Source organism: Delphinapterus leucas, chromosome 19 (assembly GCF_059928025.1).
Source record: "Delphinapterus leucas isolate spDelLeu-1000000601 "Yukka" chromosome 19, BTC_Dleu_Yukka2, whole genome shotgun sequence".
Lineage (NCBI taxonomy): Eukaryota > Metazoa > Chordata > Mammalia > Artiodactyla > Monodontidae > Delphinapterus > Delphinapterus leucas.
Genome location: NC_143147.1, coordinates 48662044 through 48679428, shown reverse-complemented (window position 1 = coordinate 48679428; position 17385 = coordinate 48662044). Strand labels below are relative to the sequence as shown.

Below are 17385 nucleotides of genomic sequence, written 5' to 3'. Positions count from 1 at the left end.
AAACTGACCCCAGGGTGAGGTGCCCGGACTAGGACAGGGGACTGGATTCTTGGGTCCCCACTGAGGCTGCTTCAGGATCCTCTCCTTCTTGCCTCAGTTTCTTCTCCACTGTAAAATGGGGGAGGGGGTCTAAAGTCCCTCCCCGCATGTTTGAGTTTTTTACTGTAGTGTCTGAGACACCCCGCAACTGCCCTGACACCTCCTGTGCTCTGAGACCCCCATCCCCTAGTGTTCTGAGAACAGAAGCTCTAACAGACTCGCCCATACACCTTGACCCCCTCCCAGTGCTGTAAGTCACCCAGACTCGAGTGCTCTCAGCACCCCTCCCCGAGAGGCTGAAGACCTGGTGAGGGGCCAAGGAGGGCCAGCCCAGGCCACCCCCTCCCCATGAGTGCCTGGGTCAGAGCCCAGCACCCCCATCCTCCCTGTACCCCCTCCTCCAAACCTGCCCCCACCTTCTGCTCCCCAGGTGTTTGAGAGAAGCTCAGTGTCTCCCCTCCCCCCCACGCCCTGCCGCCAGCCGATCCCCACCTTGCTGTTCCCCCAGGACCCGGGGCCTCCTGGGGGCTCAGCCCCGGGCCCCACGTGGAAGGTAACGGGCTGCCCCCCACCTCTCACGGCGCTCTCTCTGCCTGTGCCTCCACGCTTCCTCTCCTCACTTCTCACACTAACCCGCTAGAACACCCGCTAGAACCTGCCAGTCACATCCCTGAGTCCCACCACTGCCACGGCCTCACCCCCTCCCCCGCCCCAAGGACGGGTGCATCACCCTTCCTTCCCTCTCCAGACTCCAGCAGCCTGGTACCTGGTGGCCCCCTTGGGTCTGCCTTTCCTTACAGGCCTGATTCCGGGTCTGGCCTGTGGTGGGTGTTTTGTTCGTATCTGCAGCCAGAGTTTAGGTCTGGCCCGAAGCCCACGTTTTGTCTTTGGTCCAAGATTGGAGTTTGGATCGTGCTTGTTACATGACTTTAGGCCCAACTCAAAGTCTGACACTGTCCTGAGCCCTCGCCTGGTCCCTGCCCCCATCTCCCCTATTCTGCTGCCTGTGCCAGGTGGGGGCTCTTTCTCCCACTAGAATCTATGCCTTGCGCTGGGCACCAGGATGCCCAGGAGGAAGGCTCATTTACAGCCTCTCTCCGCCCCATGGCCCCATCTGGGCAGAGAGCTTGGGATGGAAGAAACCCATGCCCTTCCTTGGCTGCTGGTTCTGTCTTTCGGTGTTGGGCATTTCAACTTCAGTCCTTGCTGCTGTCCTGCTGCACTTATTTCCTCTTTATTTTTTCTTGGGAATTTGAGGGTGACCTGCTGTCTGCACCCCAGGGGGCTGTGCTTGGTTGGGGAGGGGGAATTGCGGGGCGGTGGTCTGGGAATCTCTCCCTCTACCCAGTTAGGTTGTAGCAGGAGGGCGTCTGCTCTGCAGAGGGGAGCCTCCCGTGCACTCACGTGTTCACCTTCCTCATCTGGTTCTCTTGGCCCACAGTGGGTTCTGTGCTGGCCGCCACCTGATTTTTAGCCTGGCTTGAGACCTGGTGGTGCTTTGGCTCCCTGGCGGGGGGAGCAGACAGGCACCAAACAGGTAGACAGTGCTGTCTGCTGGGCAGAGGATGGGCACAGAGCAGTCCAAGGAGCCGTCTGGGGGTGAACGGTATGGCAGGGCTGCCCCAGGCTGGCTGTGCCCTCGGCACCTTGGCCCGCTGCACCCAGCCACTGCACCTTTCTGGCCCTGGAAGCCAGTCCTGGTGGGGTCCAGTGGGCAGAGCCCCTCCACTGGCCCTTTGGGCTGGCTGCCCCTCTGTATCCTGAGGCGCCATCGGGCAGTGGAGCCGGGCGGGCATGGGTCGCCCTCTCTGCCTTCCCAGTCTGCACCTCCCACATCCAGGTAAGCAGGTGGCAGGGCTGGGTGGGTTGCCTGGGGCGGGGGGTCTGGGGGTCCCTGCTGCCCCCCACGCATCTCCCCATGGCTCCTTTTAGTGGAAAGAGCACTGGACTTGGAGTCAGACTGCCTGGGTTCAAATCCTGGCTCTGCCACTAGCTAGCTGTGGGTAAGTGACCTTGGGTAAATTACATGACACCCCCCACCTCAGTTTCCTCATCTGTAAAGTGATGAGAGTCGTAGCCATTTCACGGGCAACAGAGAGGATTAAAGATGAAGGTGTTTACGGCAGTTCCTGGTATAAGACTCTGCTCGGAATTAGACCAGAATTCACTCAAGTGGGGTAGGGGCGACTGGGAGCCTCTCTCTGTGCCCCCACCAAAGCCAGAGCCCGGGACGCTCACACAGAGGCAGATGCTCTAGCTTTGCCCAAGCCTGTGCAGCAGAGGGACTTAGCTGAGCCCCTCCCGTTGTGACTGTGAAGCCCTCAGAGAAAGCTCCGGAAGTAAGGGGTAGGGACCAGGAATCTCTGGCCTGAGATGAGGATGGCAGACCCACCCTCCGAGGCCAGAGGCCAACACCTGGTCTCCACCCACACGGGGCTGCGGGTCTCAGACATTCAGTTCGAGTCAACACATAGCTGATACCTATCGAGCGCTTACACCGTGCCAGGCAGTGTTCCAAGCACGTGCACACTTGTGCTCACTTCATCCTCCACCAGCCTCACGTTACTGTTACTCCATCGCACAGATGGGTAAACTCCTGGCAGTGACCATGAGAGCTGCTCTCAGAGTTTAACATGGGTGATGAGATGTAAACGTGTGTCTGTGCTTCTAGGTAAACTGGCATCTTTGCCAGAAAGTGGGAGACCGTAGGGTGTGGTGGAAAAAGGCCTGAGTTCTAGTCCCAACTTTGCCTCTAACTTGCTTGGTAAACTCAGTCAGGACCCTCCCCTGCCTCGGTTTCCCTATCTGTGAAAGGAAGGGGCTGGGCTCACCCACATGCGACCCCCCATCCCAGCTCAGGGTGCTTTGGTTGCAGGGACCACACTCTCGCTCATCTTTCCTCTCTTCGCAGGCTGCCGCAGGCCGCAGGCCCTTCTGCGTCCCCCGGATCATCTTGACAGAGTGTGCCCCCAAACCTCCTTCTCCACCAGAGGCCAGGCTTGAGGAACCCGGCCTCAGGACAACCCCTACCCCACGACCCCGGTCCCTGGCTGGCAGCGGGAGGGGCTGGGATAATCCACAGGCCCCGCCAGGGCTAATGGCTGAGGTTTCCCAGCCCGGGAACAGCTCGATGCTGGAGAAGGAAGGGGCGGCTCTGAAGAGACTGGGGACAGGGAGCTACAGCCCAGAAAAGGGAGGAGCTGGGGTCCCCTGTTCTCGGGGACCTGCCCCAGACAGGACCCAGGAGCCCTCCACTGCCGAGACCTACCCAGAGGAGACCCTCAAGGACTCTGGACACGACGCCCAACCCTGCAGCGGGGACTGCAGGGGTCAGCGTGCTGCTGGCCTGGGCTGCACGGGGCGCGGTGCCACCACCCAGCGGATGGACAGCCTGGAGGAGACGCTCCGGGAGCTGGAAGCCACCCTGAGCCAGATGGGCACGGCCCCTGCCGCGGGATCCCCTGGCAGCCCCCCACCCCCGCCCCCTGGTCCCCAGGTGGCTGCCTCCTGCCCCATCCTCTCCTCTTACCTTCCTGCTCCAGTCTTCAGAGCTGGAGGGAGTGGGAGGCTGCAGGAGCACCACGCCAGCCCCCTCCTCCCACTGGCCTTCTCTCAGCCCCGCCCCCCTCCTGGGAGCCCGGTGCCAGACTGGGTTTGCAGGCAGAGCCCCTGGCAGGCTGGGAAGCTGGCCTGCCCAGGGATCAGCCCAACCAGCCGTGGTGGGGACCAGGGCCTCTCCCTCTGCTCTGTATCTGTAAACCGACAAATAAAGTTCTTTCCCCCTTCTGCATCCCCACACTCCCCTCCTCCTCTCCTGTCTGACTCTCTCTGTCTCTGCTGTTTCTCTGCCTGCGCCGCCCTTCTGGGCAGGCCTGGTCCCTGGGGTGGTTCAAGGGGGCTGGACTTGTCCATCTCTAGGGAGACTTCGCCCCCATCCTCCCATTCAGAGGAAGATGTGGGCCTGGGGCTGCCAGTCCTACTTTGTCTGCCATTATAAAGACCCCTCCCCCCAGATCTCAGGCACGTTCTCTCGGGCCAGGAGTGGTGGTGGTGGTGCCAGGGACCTTCACCTTAAAAATGGCTCCCCCAGAAGGGCACCAGCTGCCCCCAGACTACTCAAGGAAGCCACCAGGGTTCTCACCCAGGAGCTGTTGGGAACCTGGCCGGGGGCCCCGTCCCCTCTCCTGCAGGGAGGCCTTAAACCTGGTCTGAGAGTGGGCCTGATTCCTGGGGTGGGGGGATGTGGAGCCAGGGAGAGCTCTCCAGGTCTCAGAGGGCCCACTGTGCCTGGGGTGCCTGTGTGACCTCACCTCCAATCCTGACCCTGTTCCTCTTCCTGCAGAGTGGCGGTGGCAGTGTGCCACCCATGAAGGTGGTGACTCTGGGGACCTCTCGGCTGAAGGCGGCCCAGGGCCAGGCAGGCAGCCCCGACAAAGGCAAGCATGGCAAGCAGAGGGCCGAGTACATGAGGATCCAGGCCCAGCAGCAGGTAAGCCTGGGCACCACGGGGGCGGGGCCTGGCCCCCATTCAGACGCCCTCCCCCTCCCCCTCCCCACTGGCAGTGCTGTGTGCTCTTGCTGTGTACTGGCCATCTCCTGCCAGTATTCCTGTGACCACCTTCCTGCCGGCTGCCCAGAGAGGTCCTCCCCGCCAGGACTGCCCCACCGGTCCCTTAAGCCATCTTCTCCTTCCTCTCTCCAGTCCCAGGGCTCAGGATCTGGTTCTCAGCCAGATGGCTCCTCTCTCAGAAGGCCCCTCACACAGGACCAGAGAGGGCTGTCTCCTCAGCCGCTCCTGGACAAGACCCTGCTAAGGCTGGTGGCCCCGGGGTGTGGAAGGGGCCTTTATGCCTGTCTTCCTGCCACTCCGCTCCCCTCCTCTGCTTCCTTCCCTCTGCTCTCAAGTCCCACCTGCTCTTTGGGGTCCCCACTCTCATCTCAGCCTCCCTCTTAGCTCTTAGGCCACCTCCCAACTAAGGGAGAAACCAGTTTTGCATCTGTTTTTCAGTCTCGTGTTTGGGTTGCAGTGTGGTTAATGGGGAGGGGGAGGAAGGGGAGAAGTACTTCGGCCCCCCGTTGGGTGCCGTAATAGTGGTGGAGGCGCTGCACCCTCTTTCAGATTTAATTAGTGGGCCTGGGACAGTATATAGAGTTGACAGCCTCACCCATGGATGTTTCTGCCCTGTGGCTCACCTGTGGCCCGGTCGGAAGATGCAAATGGTCCTCAGGCCTAGATGTTCAGAGAGACCTTTAGTGCACTCGTTTGGTTCAGTAAATATTTCCGAGCAGTTCCTGTATGCCAGGTCCATTCTGAGTGTTGGCTGGGAGTGGGGGTCATGAAATGTCCAGATGCTGTGACCTGAAGAAGGTTCTAGGCTCAGAGGCAGGAGGTGAGAGATGGGCAAGTCTAGCCACCTCCTTTACAGATGAGGGGACAGCTCAGAGAAGGAAAGGGACTCCCCACGGGCCCACAGCAACGTGGCATCAAAGCCAGGACTGGGACCCAGGGATCCCAAAGCCCTTCCCACCACACGGCTCTGCCCAGCCCTGGGCACACAGGTCTGCCTGCTGGTCCTCTGGGGAGTCCAGTGGAGACGCCCCTCACTAGCTCCCTGCTGGCCAGCCGTCTTCCTCATGGGTCCCCAGACACATCCTGCCAATCCCACCCCCAGCTCTTTTTCCTGCCACTACCAAGGATGAGTTCCCCTCATCCTGTCCAGGCTGGTCTCTCTTCGGTGTGTAGAACGGCTGCCGACATTCCAGGGGTGTTCACTTGTGCCGGACACACACATTAATTCGTTGCACACTCACTGCTCTGAGGATGGGCCTTATTATCCCCATTTGACAGATGGGGAAACTGAGGCTTTACCCAAGGTCACAGGGCCGGCAAGTGCTGGAGCAGGGTTCAAATCCAGACTGACACCCAGGCCCCCACCCGCGGGCGCCTCCCTCCTCTAGACTTATGCTCCCCACCTCTCACCCTGACTCCCAACTCCCCCGGCACCCAGCTCCTCCGCCTATTGCCCTCTCTCCTGCCCCTCCAGTCACCTCCATCGCCTCCACACCCTCTCCTCCATTCATCCCTCAACCCCACCCCCTCCTCCTGCTCCCTTCCAGCCTCACCCCTGGGCTTGGCTAGGTCTCCAGTGGCCTCCAAATGGCCTCTTTGCACCGTGCTCTACGCACCTCTCTGCAGCGTTGGGCACATACGCTGCCCCCCCTACGCGCACTGGGGGGCCGTGGGACCCTCCGCTCCTTGGCATCCTCTCCTCCCTTGTCAGCCCTCACTGACCCTCCTGGGCACCTCCCCTCTGCCCACCTCTTCACTCCCCTGCGTCCATCTTCTTCCACAGCCTCTTTGCTGCTCACACCACGTGCTCCTCTCCTTGGGCACCAGGTGACATCTGTCCCTGCCCAGGTCTCTGTTCTGAGCTCAAGCCTGGCCCTGTTGCTCGCCGCTCGCCACTTGGGAAAGTCACCAGCCCCGGGCATCCACCTACGCTGAGGGGTCCCCTGAGCTCCCCGCCTCCCTCACCTTCCCCAGCTACATGGTGCTTCTCTCTTCCCACATGACTGGTGTGGCTGTATCTCACTTTCACTTTTCTAGAAACCTTTCTTTAAAAAAGCATCTTCTCTCTAATGAAGTATTACACGTTCTTTGCGGAAATGTTTTAAAGTAAAGAAATGTTATAAAGCAGCAGGGGAAAAAATTATCCGTACCTCGGTACCCCAGTGCGCGCCCTTCTAAGGTTTCCCTGCAACTTCTGTGACCCCTAACCTATCTTCCCAGACCTGCAGGGTGCGGAGCGTTGTTTGTAAAATGAGGATTTGATTTTATCACTCCCCTAGCATACCACCTGTGCCCTCCAGCCCCGGCTGGGTAAGAAAATCAAAACTCCCTCGCTGGCCGCCCTGGCTCTTCATGACCAACCTCGGCTCCCTCAGCCCAGTTCTCCCTGCCCGCCCCCCCACCCCAGCCCGTCCATTTGCTCCAGTCACCCATATCACCTGGCCCTCCATCCTGAGGCCAGGGCACCGTTCCATCCCAGCTCAGTCTGTGACCCTGGTCAAAGTCCTCTGCCTTCTGCAGGCTCTTTCCTCATCTGTACAACGAGGACAAGAACCCAGAGGCCGGCTTCTGAGTTCATGTAATATAATACCGTGTGTGGGAAAGAACTTCGAAAGCCACAGAGCGCTCTCCAAAGGGAAGGAGTCACCACCATGCTTGGCTGCACTGTACCTTTGTCAGGGCCAAGGGCTGGACAGAGGCCTCTCCTTCATCTCGTGGTTCTGACACTAGGAGCTCGAAGCTGCCTTGACAATGATGAGGGGGAGGGGAATAGAAGTGCCAGGACCAGACAGAGAAATCGGGGTGGAGGAGTGGAGAAAGTTCCGAGAGGGGGTGCAACTGTGCCTGATACCACAGAGAAATCAGAGGAAACGATTGAGGAAAAGCTCTTGGATGTGCTCAAGATTCAGGGGTGGGATGAGAGCCAGATTCCCAGGGGACAAGGATCAAGGGCTTGGTGCGGGCATGAAACTGTGGACACCCCCTCTTCTACTAGGGCTAAGCAACTGTTGGACACCTAGTGTATCTCCTCCATTGGTTCCAGTAAAGAGACTGTAATGAAGGGACCAGCAAGAGATGCTGAGGCACCCAGGGACCAGTGAGAGCAGGAAGCTGGACCTCCCGGGGGAGAGGGGTCTGGGGACCTAGGGTTTAGGGAGTCCTGTGAGAGCTGGACAGTAGGTGCTATAGTTATGGAAGGCACAGCATGCCAGCGACATGGCACCAAGTGGGGAGGGAGTAAGGAAGAAACTTTACCCCCTCTCTCTTTCCGCCCTGTCATAATCCCCAATGGGCAAACCCAGCCAAGCCAGCCAGCCAAGGCATGGCGGGGTCAGCCAACCAGGGTGCAGAGCAGGGCAGAAATCAGATCTGGGGATGGAGAGGCAAATAGAAAATAGCACCCCTCTTCTGTACCAATTTTAAGCATCTTATTTAATCCTCGTAACAACTTTATATCTTTAAAAATCTGTGCATTAATCCCTTTGTCACTGCTGCATCCCTACAGCACCTAGAACAGTACTTGGCACACATAGGCACTCAATAAATATTTGTTGGTTAGGTGAATGAATGGATGAATGAATGAATGAATGAATTTGCCACTGATCAGGCCCAATCCCGATGGAACTAGACAATGCAGACTTGAAATGTTAATATACTAATGATATAATAATAATAATAATAATAATAATAATAGCTACCATTTATTGCCTGCATCCTGAGTGCAGGCACTGGGCCTCGTGCTCTGTGTGCATCGTCTCATGTGATTCTGGTGCTGTAGGTGCTGTTATCCCTGCTTTGCGAGTAACAACATAAAGACCCAGAGAGATACCTGCCTAAGGTCACATGGTTAGGAAGTGGCAGAGCTGGGACTTAAACCCAGGTCTGCCAGTTACAAATTCTGCTTGTCCTAACGCTGGATTCTACTGCTTTGCTAGGAAGCATAACTTCGTGGGTGCCGCCAACCCTTGGGGAGATGGCACTCGTGACGGGAACACTGTTGACAAGAACATTAGGGGAACAATGGTGGGCCTCACATGTAGCAGTCTAAGTGGTTTTAGCTGCACATAACAGAAACTCCAAAATGGCTTAAATGACAAGGAAAGGTATTAGCTAACGAAACAAGAAGCAAGGAGGTTCCAGGGTTGGGGAATTCAGCAGCTCAAGGACATCAAGACCTGGGCTCCTTCCATATTTCTGTTCAGGTGGCCCATCATCCCACCCCACCCGAACACATCTGCCTTCATTCCAGGGCTCCTAGGCACACAGATCATTGTAGGAGCAGGAGAACCTTCCCCAGAGGCCCCCAGCTGACCTCCCCTCTCTCCTCATTGCCTGTCTCTAGATCAGTCACTGGCTAGGAGAAGGGAACGGCTTGAATTGCCATAGGTTTTATCAGGACGCATTCCCCTTGGGCTGGGGGAAGCCCCACCTCTTCTGCCAGCCCAGTGCCTGATTCAGGCAAACAGCTAGGAAGAAGGGCATGTGGGCAGGAGGAGGTGGCCCTGGGAGTGGCCCTGGAGGAGGCGCCAACAGGGTCGGCAGCATCAAGATGACCTACGCTTGTGTGGAAATCTATGCCTCGTAGCCTGGAGGGATAGGTCAGTAGGCTCGGGGCGCAGAGAAGGGGCTAGACTCTGGCCCACAGGAAGAGGAGGGGTGTGGGGTTCAGCCCTTTGGGTGTGGCTAACAGTTCCAGTCTTCCCCGGCTAAAGCTGACCATCTATGAGGTTTCTGCCTGTCACAAAGGTGACAAAGCTCTGTTTCTCTGGACATAATTAAGAACAACAGGGGGAGGGATTGCTGTGCACGTGTGGAAGAAGAAGTGTGACCAGCAACCTCAAGGGCGGGTTCACTGTCGGCCAGTCAGGTACATACGGTCTCCTTGGTTCCCTTCCAGGCTGCGGGAGGCACCGTCTGGGTTTCCCCTGCGAAGCATCTGATAGAGGCTGCCCAGCAGCTGGGTGATAATGTAGGTCGGGGAGAAAGGGCGTGACCGTGCCCAGACCTGGCCTGCAGGAGGTCTCTGTCAGTGCGCCACAGCACTCTGCCTCTAGTCCTCATGCCTTGTCTTTTTTCATCAGGATGGGTCGGTAGCTAAGTAAGGCCAGGAGGGACAGTGGATACAACTACAGAGAGAAAACCTGGTCCATGTTGCCCTAACCGAGTGATGTCAGAGTTCTGTGCAGCAGGGTCGCGTGGGGCGCCTGGCTAAAATGCAGATTCCTGAGCTCATGCTAGAGATGGACCCTGGGGCAGGGCCCTGGAGTCTGCATTTGTGACAGGCCATCACCTCCAGGACCAGTAAATGCAAGGGGTCTGCTGGAGGTGAGGAGGGGGCACGGCCGTTTCTGTCAGGGGTGACCTCCCGTTACCCACAAGGCACAACTCAGAGCTGGAGGAACACTTGCGGGGCAGGAGGCGGCGGGGGGAGGGTCTTTAAAGAAGCGCCCCCCAGGAGGACAAGCTCATTCCTCAGTTGCCCCTGTAAGACCTGCTGAGGCTGGAAGGGGCCCTGGCTGGGCTGCTGGCTGGTCGGGCCCTCCTCCCAGCCTGGGCTGCGCCCTTCCCGCCTCCCCTTTGGCAGCTAATGTTTCCCCTCCTCCTCCCTTCTCCTGCCCTCTCCCTGCTCCCCACCTGCTCTGCTCCTGGTGCCTGTCCTGGCCCTGGCCTGCCCTCCCTTGTGCTTCTCTGGTCTCTCTCTCCCACCTTCTCTCTTCCCTATCAGTAACCGTGGGCCTACCCTCCCACCCCAGGCCCTCTGTTCCAACCCTGTGCCCCCTTTCTGCCCCTGCTGTGCCCCCCACCTCCTCCCCTGTCTCAGGGAACTACTCTCTCCAGATCCTCCTCTGATTTCTACTGTTTGCAGTTAATTTTCTCTTGGATTTGTGGAGATTCTTCACTTTTTAAAACCGTAACTGGGGCTTTCCTGGTGGCGCAGTCGTTGAGAGTCCGCCTGCCGATGCAGGGGACACAGGTTCGTGCCCCGGTCCGGGAAGATCCCACATGCCGCGGAGCGGCTGGGCCCGTGAGCCATGGCCGCTGGGCCTACGCGCCCGGAGCCTGTGCTCCACAACGGGAGAGGCCACAGCAGTGAGAGGCCCGCGTACCGCAAAAAAAAACACAAAAAAACTGTAACTGGGGGCCGGCACGAAGCTTCCCCTTCCTCTCTCTGACCCCTGACCTCTGTTTTTGTTCCAGGCCACTAAACCGTCTAAAGAGATGAGCGGGTCGAATGAGACCTCAAGCCCAGTCTCAGAAAAGCCCTCGGCTTCCAGAACCTCCATCCCCGTATTGACTTCCTTTGGGGCGAGGAATTCTTCCATCTCCTTCTAGAAACTCCCTTACCCCCCACCCCCGCCTGCCCCCTCCCTTATCCCTGCCATTTCTCTCCTCGGCTTCCCTTCATCTCCACCCCACCCTGACACCATTCTCCAGATCCCCTGAAGGTGGCCTGTCCTCAGCTCTCTCTGCCCATCCCCTGTTGGTGTTTTTGGTTTTTTTAATGATTCACTTTTAATTATCTTTTTTTAAAAAAAAAAAAAAAGAAAGAAAGAAAAAGCAAACCAGTAAAACTAAAAACCAAAACGTGACACCTTCCCTTGATTTCCTGTTCCAGAATGGCACACTTCCTGTCATCATGTCTCCTTTTCTCTTTCCCCACTTTCCCTCCCAAGTCCATCCTGAAGTTCCTACCCCCCTGCCCCACCTCCTCGTCTCCCACACACTCCTCCCAAGAGCACTCCAAAGAAACTCTACGCGTGGAGACTTGGAGCAGCCAGACACCCCCTCTCCCCTTCCTCGGAAGCCTTCCTGGAGGAAAACCTGGACATTGGACCAATCCCAAAATCAGGCTGGAGAATGGGACATCGGGAGACTTTGGCCCTGGAGGCGCCTCACCTGTCCAACCTCGGGATGTGACTCGACGCCGCTGCTTCTCTGCTCCCGTCCACTCATGCCTGGGTGGGCCTGGAGTCGAGACAGACGGGCTGGAGAGGGAGGCCAGAGGTGGAGGGCCCTCAGGGTGGTGTGAGCCCGTGGAATCTGTGTGTCCTTGGAGAGGAGCTGGCTTCCCGGGACCACCGTCCTGTGGTGAGGAGCTGCCTGGCTGGCGCTGATCCGAGGAAGGGGCACCTTTGGACTGCTGGCTGTGGATGGTGGATTGAGGAGACAGCCTGACACTGGGGACACTGCCCTGGGAGAGGGCAGCCCCGAGGAGGGGTATTTGGTACTTTTAGTTTCCTAATTTAGCACTTTAAGTGACATTAACTTATTTAACGGGGGTGGGGTGGGCAAGAATGAAGGGCCTATAGCAAATTAGATTTTGAGGGTGGGGAGGGTCTGGTTGTGAGGGAAGTGGGGGGAATAGAGAGGGGTTTCGTGGGGGGCAGCGAGGACAGCTCTGACCCCACAGGTGGGGCAACTTGACCTTCAACCATCCTCTTTGAGATTTGAGGGTTTTCAGGGTAGGGCTGGGGACCCCTGGTGAGATCCTCGAGGGTCCCTGAAGCCTGACCAGCCAGCCAGCACCCCCCAACCTGTGGGCGCCAGCTTTGCAGAGGCTGTGGGCAGTGAGGCTTTCTTTTAGTGGGGTCCTGAGAAGGAGCTGGAGAGACCAGTTTTGGTTCTTAGCCCCGCTCCCCCCAGGGCACAGTGAGGGGCCAGCAGGGAGAGTATGTGGATGGGGGAGGAGGAGGAAGATGGAGTGGGGTCCCCAGGGAGCAGGATTCCTATTTGGAGCACAAAGTGGGGTAAGCACAGGGGGTGGGGGGCGTTGGGATTAGTCTCCCCGAGTAAGCACAGAAAGAAGGAGCCATCGCAGGGGCAGAACCTCCTAGACCTTGGAGCCTGGCGTTTGGGGAGAGCCAGGGGGAGCTGTTGAGGGTTGGGGCGGGAGGGGGAATTGGGTTGTGTTCCTTCATTTCTTTCTTTTTCTGTTGTTTTTGTTGGCTCATCCTTGTTTTCTAGCTTTGGATCATTTTTGTACAAAGGCAAGCAAGCCTTTTTGAAAAATAACAAAAGAAGAGGTTAAAAAAAAAATCTGTCCTGAAAAAAAAATACTCTGGAAAATAGAAAAAAAAAAAAGGACCTCATAAATGATGCAATTACTTTTAATTGCAGGGAACTCTTTACATTTAAGTGAAGTGTCTTAACATTTTATATTGTTTTAAAAATATATTTACATATTATATATATATATAATATACGTAATATAAATATATATAAATATTTAAAAAAGAAAAAAAAAAAAGAAAACCACGGCACTCTCTCCCTGGCCGCTGTTTTGGCAGGGGAGGGGGCTAGAGGGTGGGTACATTGGCCTGGCTTCTGTGGTCCAGTGAAACGGTTTGGTTTGATTCGGCTGTACAGAGACACCCTGACTTGGGAGGGAGGGGGGGAGTGGTGCCCCCTCCTCCCTCCGCTCCATTACTCTCTGCTTGCTACTTTTCCCCTGCCGCACCTCCCACCCTCAACCCTGTGCCCTGAACGTTTGCCCCACCGTCATTGTCCTGAGTTGAATGTCTCTTGGAGGGGGGGAAGAAGGGCGTGTCCATCCACAAGGGAGCAAATGGAGGGAGTCCTGTGCCCCACCCCACCCACTCACGTGGAGCCCAGTGGAATTTGCATCTTTCATTTTGGTGCCTGCACATTTACAGGAGGAGTTGTGCGCAGCCTCTGTGTGTGTGTGTGTGTGTGTGTGTGCATGTGTGTGTATCCACTGGCACAAGTCCATTCACCAGTGTGCGGAGGGAAGGAAGCATGAGCGTGCACAGGCGTGACCTCCCACACGTGTGCAGGGAGGCGTGCACACAGCGGTGCATGTAAGTGGCCTGGGCATTGGCATATGCCCACCTGCACATTGATGTGGAGGACCTTGGCGTGTGAGAACACATGTAATGCGTGACCTGTGTGTGTGTGGACAGAAGGGTGTGCGTGGAGGGGCGTGGGAGGTGCGCATGCACGTGCACATGCGTGTAGACCCCGCGTGTGGGAGCGCCTGTGTGTATGGTCCTTGGCCTTGCACCACTCGCTCCGGCTCCCCTCCCAAGCCTCCAGCCCCTGGGCCCTCTCAAAGCCCCCAGCACGTCAAGGCCCCCCCAGCTGCATGCGCCTCGCTGCTCTGTCCATCAGTGTGTGCTTGACCAAGAGAAAACCAAGACGTCTGGGGGGACCCCTGTAGCTGGTCTCCCCAGCCCCTGCCCACTGTGCTGTGTTACTCGCATGGGGGGTTTCTCTCCTGCCCCTTCCACAATATGCTGTTTCCCCAGGAGCCTCAGGCCCGAGGCTCTGAGAGGGGTCCCAGGTGGGACACCCCAGGGCGAGCCCGGCTCCGCACCCCGCCCTGTCCACCCTGTAGGGCCCGTGTTGGTGTAGCAGTGATGGCTTCTGTGGATATTCTGTGACCTCTGTCAGTGTAACTTGACAATTTCTAAATGGAAAAGGGTTGCTGTGTTTTCTCTGTCTCTCTTTTTTAATGTCCCTTTTCTTCTCCCACTTTCCTGCTCTCTTTCCTTTTCGGTTTTTCTAGCCGAGTGTTTGGGGCTTAAATAAAACTTGTTTCTTTTTCCTCTCCTGAATCTCCTTCCTGGAGGCTGCTGTCTCATTATTTCTCATCTTCATCCTAGAAGGTGCTGGGGTGGGTGGGATGGAGGATGGGGAATCCCTGGCAGCCACGGCCCCTCAGCTGAGCTGGCAGAGCGCGAAGAGGGAGGGGCCGAAACAGGGGCCCTGGGGCTGCTGCTGCCTGCAAGAGCCCGTGAGAACCGACCTCATCCAGATGCTGGAGAAGAGGACCGCTAACTCACGGGGCGCCAGCTCTCCACCATCAGCGAGGAAGCTACTGGCGTCACTTACACCTGCAAGTGACAAAGCCAGAGGCATTAGACGTCTTGCCCAGAGTCACACAACTAGCTGGATGCAGAGTCAGGATTGGAGTCCAGCTCTGCCTGACTCCAAACCCAATGCTTTCCCCCAAAGCCAAGTCGGGTCTGCTTACCTCCAGCAGTCCTCTGGATCAGGTCTTGGCCTCCTGCCCTTTGGGTGGGATGACCCTTTAATGGTATCCACCCATCCTATCAAGAACATCAGCTTTCAAACTTTGTTAAAACTGTAACTCACAGTAAGAAATCCATTTTAGGGACTTCCCTGTAGGGCCCGTGTTGTTGTAGCAGTCCCTGGTGGTCCAGTAGTTAAGACTCCGCACTTCTACTGCAGGGGGCGTGGGTTCGATCCTTGGTCGGGGAACTAATATCCTGCATACCATGTGGCACAGCCAAAAAAAAAGAAGAAATCCATTTTACATCTCAATGATTTAGACGTGTCCACACACAAACACCCACGTATTTAGTGAAACAGCACCTGCTACATACAATGTACTCTGCTATTTTCTGTTATAGTCTAAACATTTGGTGACAACCCACTGAATTGGGTTCAATCATGAATCATGATTTCATGACCCTTGAATGGGTCAGAACCTACGGTTTGAAAAATACTCGCCTGAAGATTTAGCCCCAGTCATGCTGCATCTCTGCTTTGTCCTCCTCAAAGGCCTACTGGCTCCAGTTACTCCGTGGTTGCCTATGAAATTAGAAGACCCCTGAGAGGAGATTTACCCTCGATTCTGGTTGGGTGGGAGCCCTGGACCCTGGCCCTGTAGCCAGTGAGCTGCCCGGCCCCTTCCAAGGCTACCACATCAGAGTCTAGCCTGCCCCGCCATCGAGTGGGCCAGGTGTCCTGCTTGGGTTTTTCAGGTTTGCCTGGAATTCTGAAGGCTGGGCCACTGTCCCAGCATGTTCTAAGGGTCCTTGAGGCTGCCCTCCCAGGCATTCTCCAGCTGGGCTGAGACCTGGGGTATTATTGGGTCTCCTCTACCCCCGCCTCCCGCAAACCATCCCTTCCATCCCATGAGGTAACGTCAGTGGCCTACGCCACCCTCTTCCAGGCCTCACTGGAGGCTGAGGGTGAGGATGTGCTCGCTGTCTGCAGGCAATGCCCCACTCCGTGGGTCACCCACTTACCAAGCAGCCCTTCAGACTCTCAGCCAGACCTCATCCCTTTTGTCCCTTTTGAAACGTCAGCAGATCTTGCCTTCTCTCTCCCACTCTATTCCCAGAAAGCTGGGCCAGTAGCCAAAGCCCCCTCATCTTCTAGAATCACCTCAGTCACTGACAGTTCAAGATCAAGTAATAAATGGGACCATCAATGCACGGCAAGAATTATGCCAGGCACTTCATTCGTCCTTCAAATGCCTCCCGACTGTCTCCTCCTTGCCAGCGCTGCTCGTTGACTCACTGGGACTATGGCTGAGCGCCTAGGAGGGGACTCAGCCAAAACACAAATACCTGAGCAAAATTGAGGCAGACGGTGAGTCGTGCCCCAGGGAAGCAGGCGTGCAACGGCTGTGGCCTTGAGTAATGGGGACCACTTCAGAGAGTGCGGCCAGGCCCTGAGGTCACATTTGAGGGGAGATCTTCAGAATGGACAGGGTGGCTGTATGGGAGCTGGTGGCTGAGTGTCCCATACAGAAGGCCCTGAGGTGGGAAGTCATCTGTGGGTTCTAGAAAATGAATGAAATCCAAGGAAATTGAGAAGGGGAAAGGGGGCACGACATGACATGGGAGTGTGGGCAAAGCCCCATCACAGCGGGTCTTGGATGAATGTGGTGAGGAAGGTGGATTTCTTCTCAGAGCCGTTGAACCAATAGGAGGGTTTTAAGTCAGAAAGTGACGTGATTTGATGCTGTTTCAGAAGTTGCCTGTGGCTGTGGCGTGATGAGGTGGGGCGAGGGCAGGGCAGGAGTGAGAGCAGAGCTCTTTTTTAGGGGCAGGTACAGATGACGGCTGCCTGGACTCAAAGCAAACAATCTGAGGGCTGAGGGAAGGAAACTGAATCTCAGAGACTCTGTAGCTACAAAGTGATGGAGCTAAGACTTAAACCCACGACTTCTCTCTCCCAATAGCCATGCTTTCTTAGTGCTTTATAATACTCACCACTACACCTATTAAGTGTTGTTTAATCTTCATCGTGTGGGCTATTGGTATTATTGCCTCCAGTCTACTGATGGGGAGAGTGACTGAGCAAAGGATTTGACTGACCTCAGGTTAGCCTCAGAGCCGGATCCTAATTCAAAGGAGAAAAGGGACTGCTTTACAAATAGAAACCTGGGAAACCCACATCTTCTCTCCCTCACTGCACATCTCTGAGTCCTCTGGGTGTGTTCTTCCTCTTTGACCTCTGAGTGGCTTAAGCGATCCTGGAGCTCACAGGGTAGCTGAGCACCATCTCCAGTGCTGGGGCCCTGGGCACAAGGCCACCATGCCCATTAGCTGACACAGGCTCCCTTGACACTCTCTGATGCTGAATGATTGACAGCACTCATAATGACACCTGGCAGGAAGCTCCATCCCATACGCCTGGCCACAGTGCCAGAAATTTCACTCAAAATCCACAGACTCTCTGCTTCAGCTCGGGCCTCCATCATGCCCATGTCAGGGAAAAAACCTTATTCCTCTTAGTTCAACCCAAAAAGATTTGGAGTTTTCCAAAGAAATGTTTCCAGTGAAATATATGTCTATCCTTATGCCAGTACCACATGTCTTGATTGGTAGTAAGTTTTGAAATTGGGAACTTTCAACTTTGTTTTCTTTTTCAAGACTGTTTTGGCTGTTCTGGGTCCCTTGCATTTCCATAGGAATTTTAGGATCGGCTTGTCAATTTCTGCCAAAAAGACAAAAAGATGGGATTTTAATGGGGATTGTGCTGAATCTACCATCTTAACA

At 56.2% G+C, this 17385-nt stretch overlaps 1 protein-coding gene across 1 annotated transcript in view; it reads left to right on the top strand.

The window, feature by feature from the left end:
• The window catches only part of SRCIN1 (SRC kinase signaling inhibitor 1), a 67040-nt gene extending 52447 nt beyond the window's left edge, over nucleotides 1–14593 (top strand). The window contains exons 19-22 of the mRNA XM_089901177.1: nucleotides 470–592; nucleotides 2951–3535; nucleotides 4382–4528; nucleotides 10808–14593. Of these exons, the coding sequence (XP_089757303.1) occupies nucleotides 470–592; nucleotides 2951–3535; nucleotides 4382–4528; nucleotides 10808–10942 (990 nt within the window). The 3' untranslated portion in view covers nucleotides 10943–14593. The remainder of the gene's footprint in view (nucleotides 1–469; nucleotides 593–2950; nucleotides 3536–4381; nucleotides 4529–10807) is intronic.
• Nucleotides 14594–17385: the final 2792 nt, after the last annotated feature.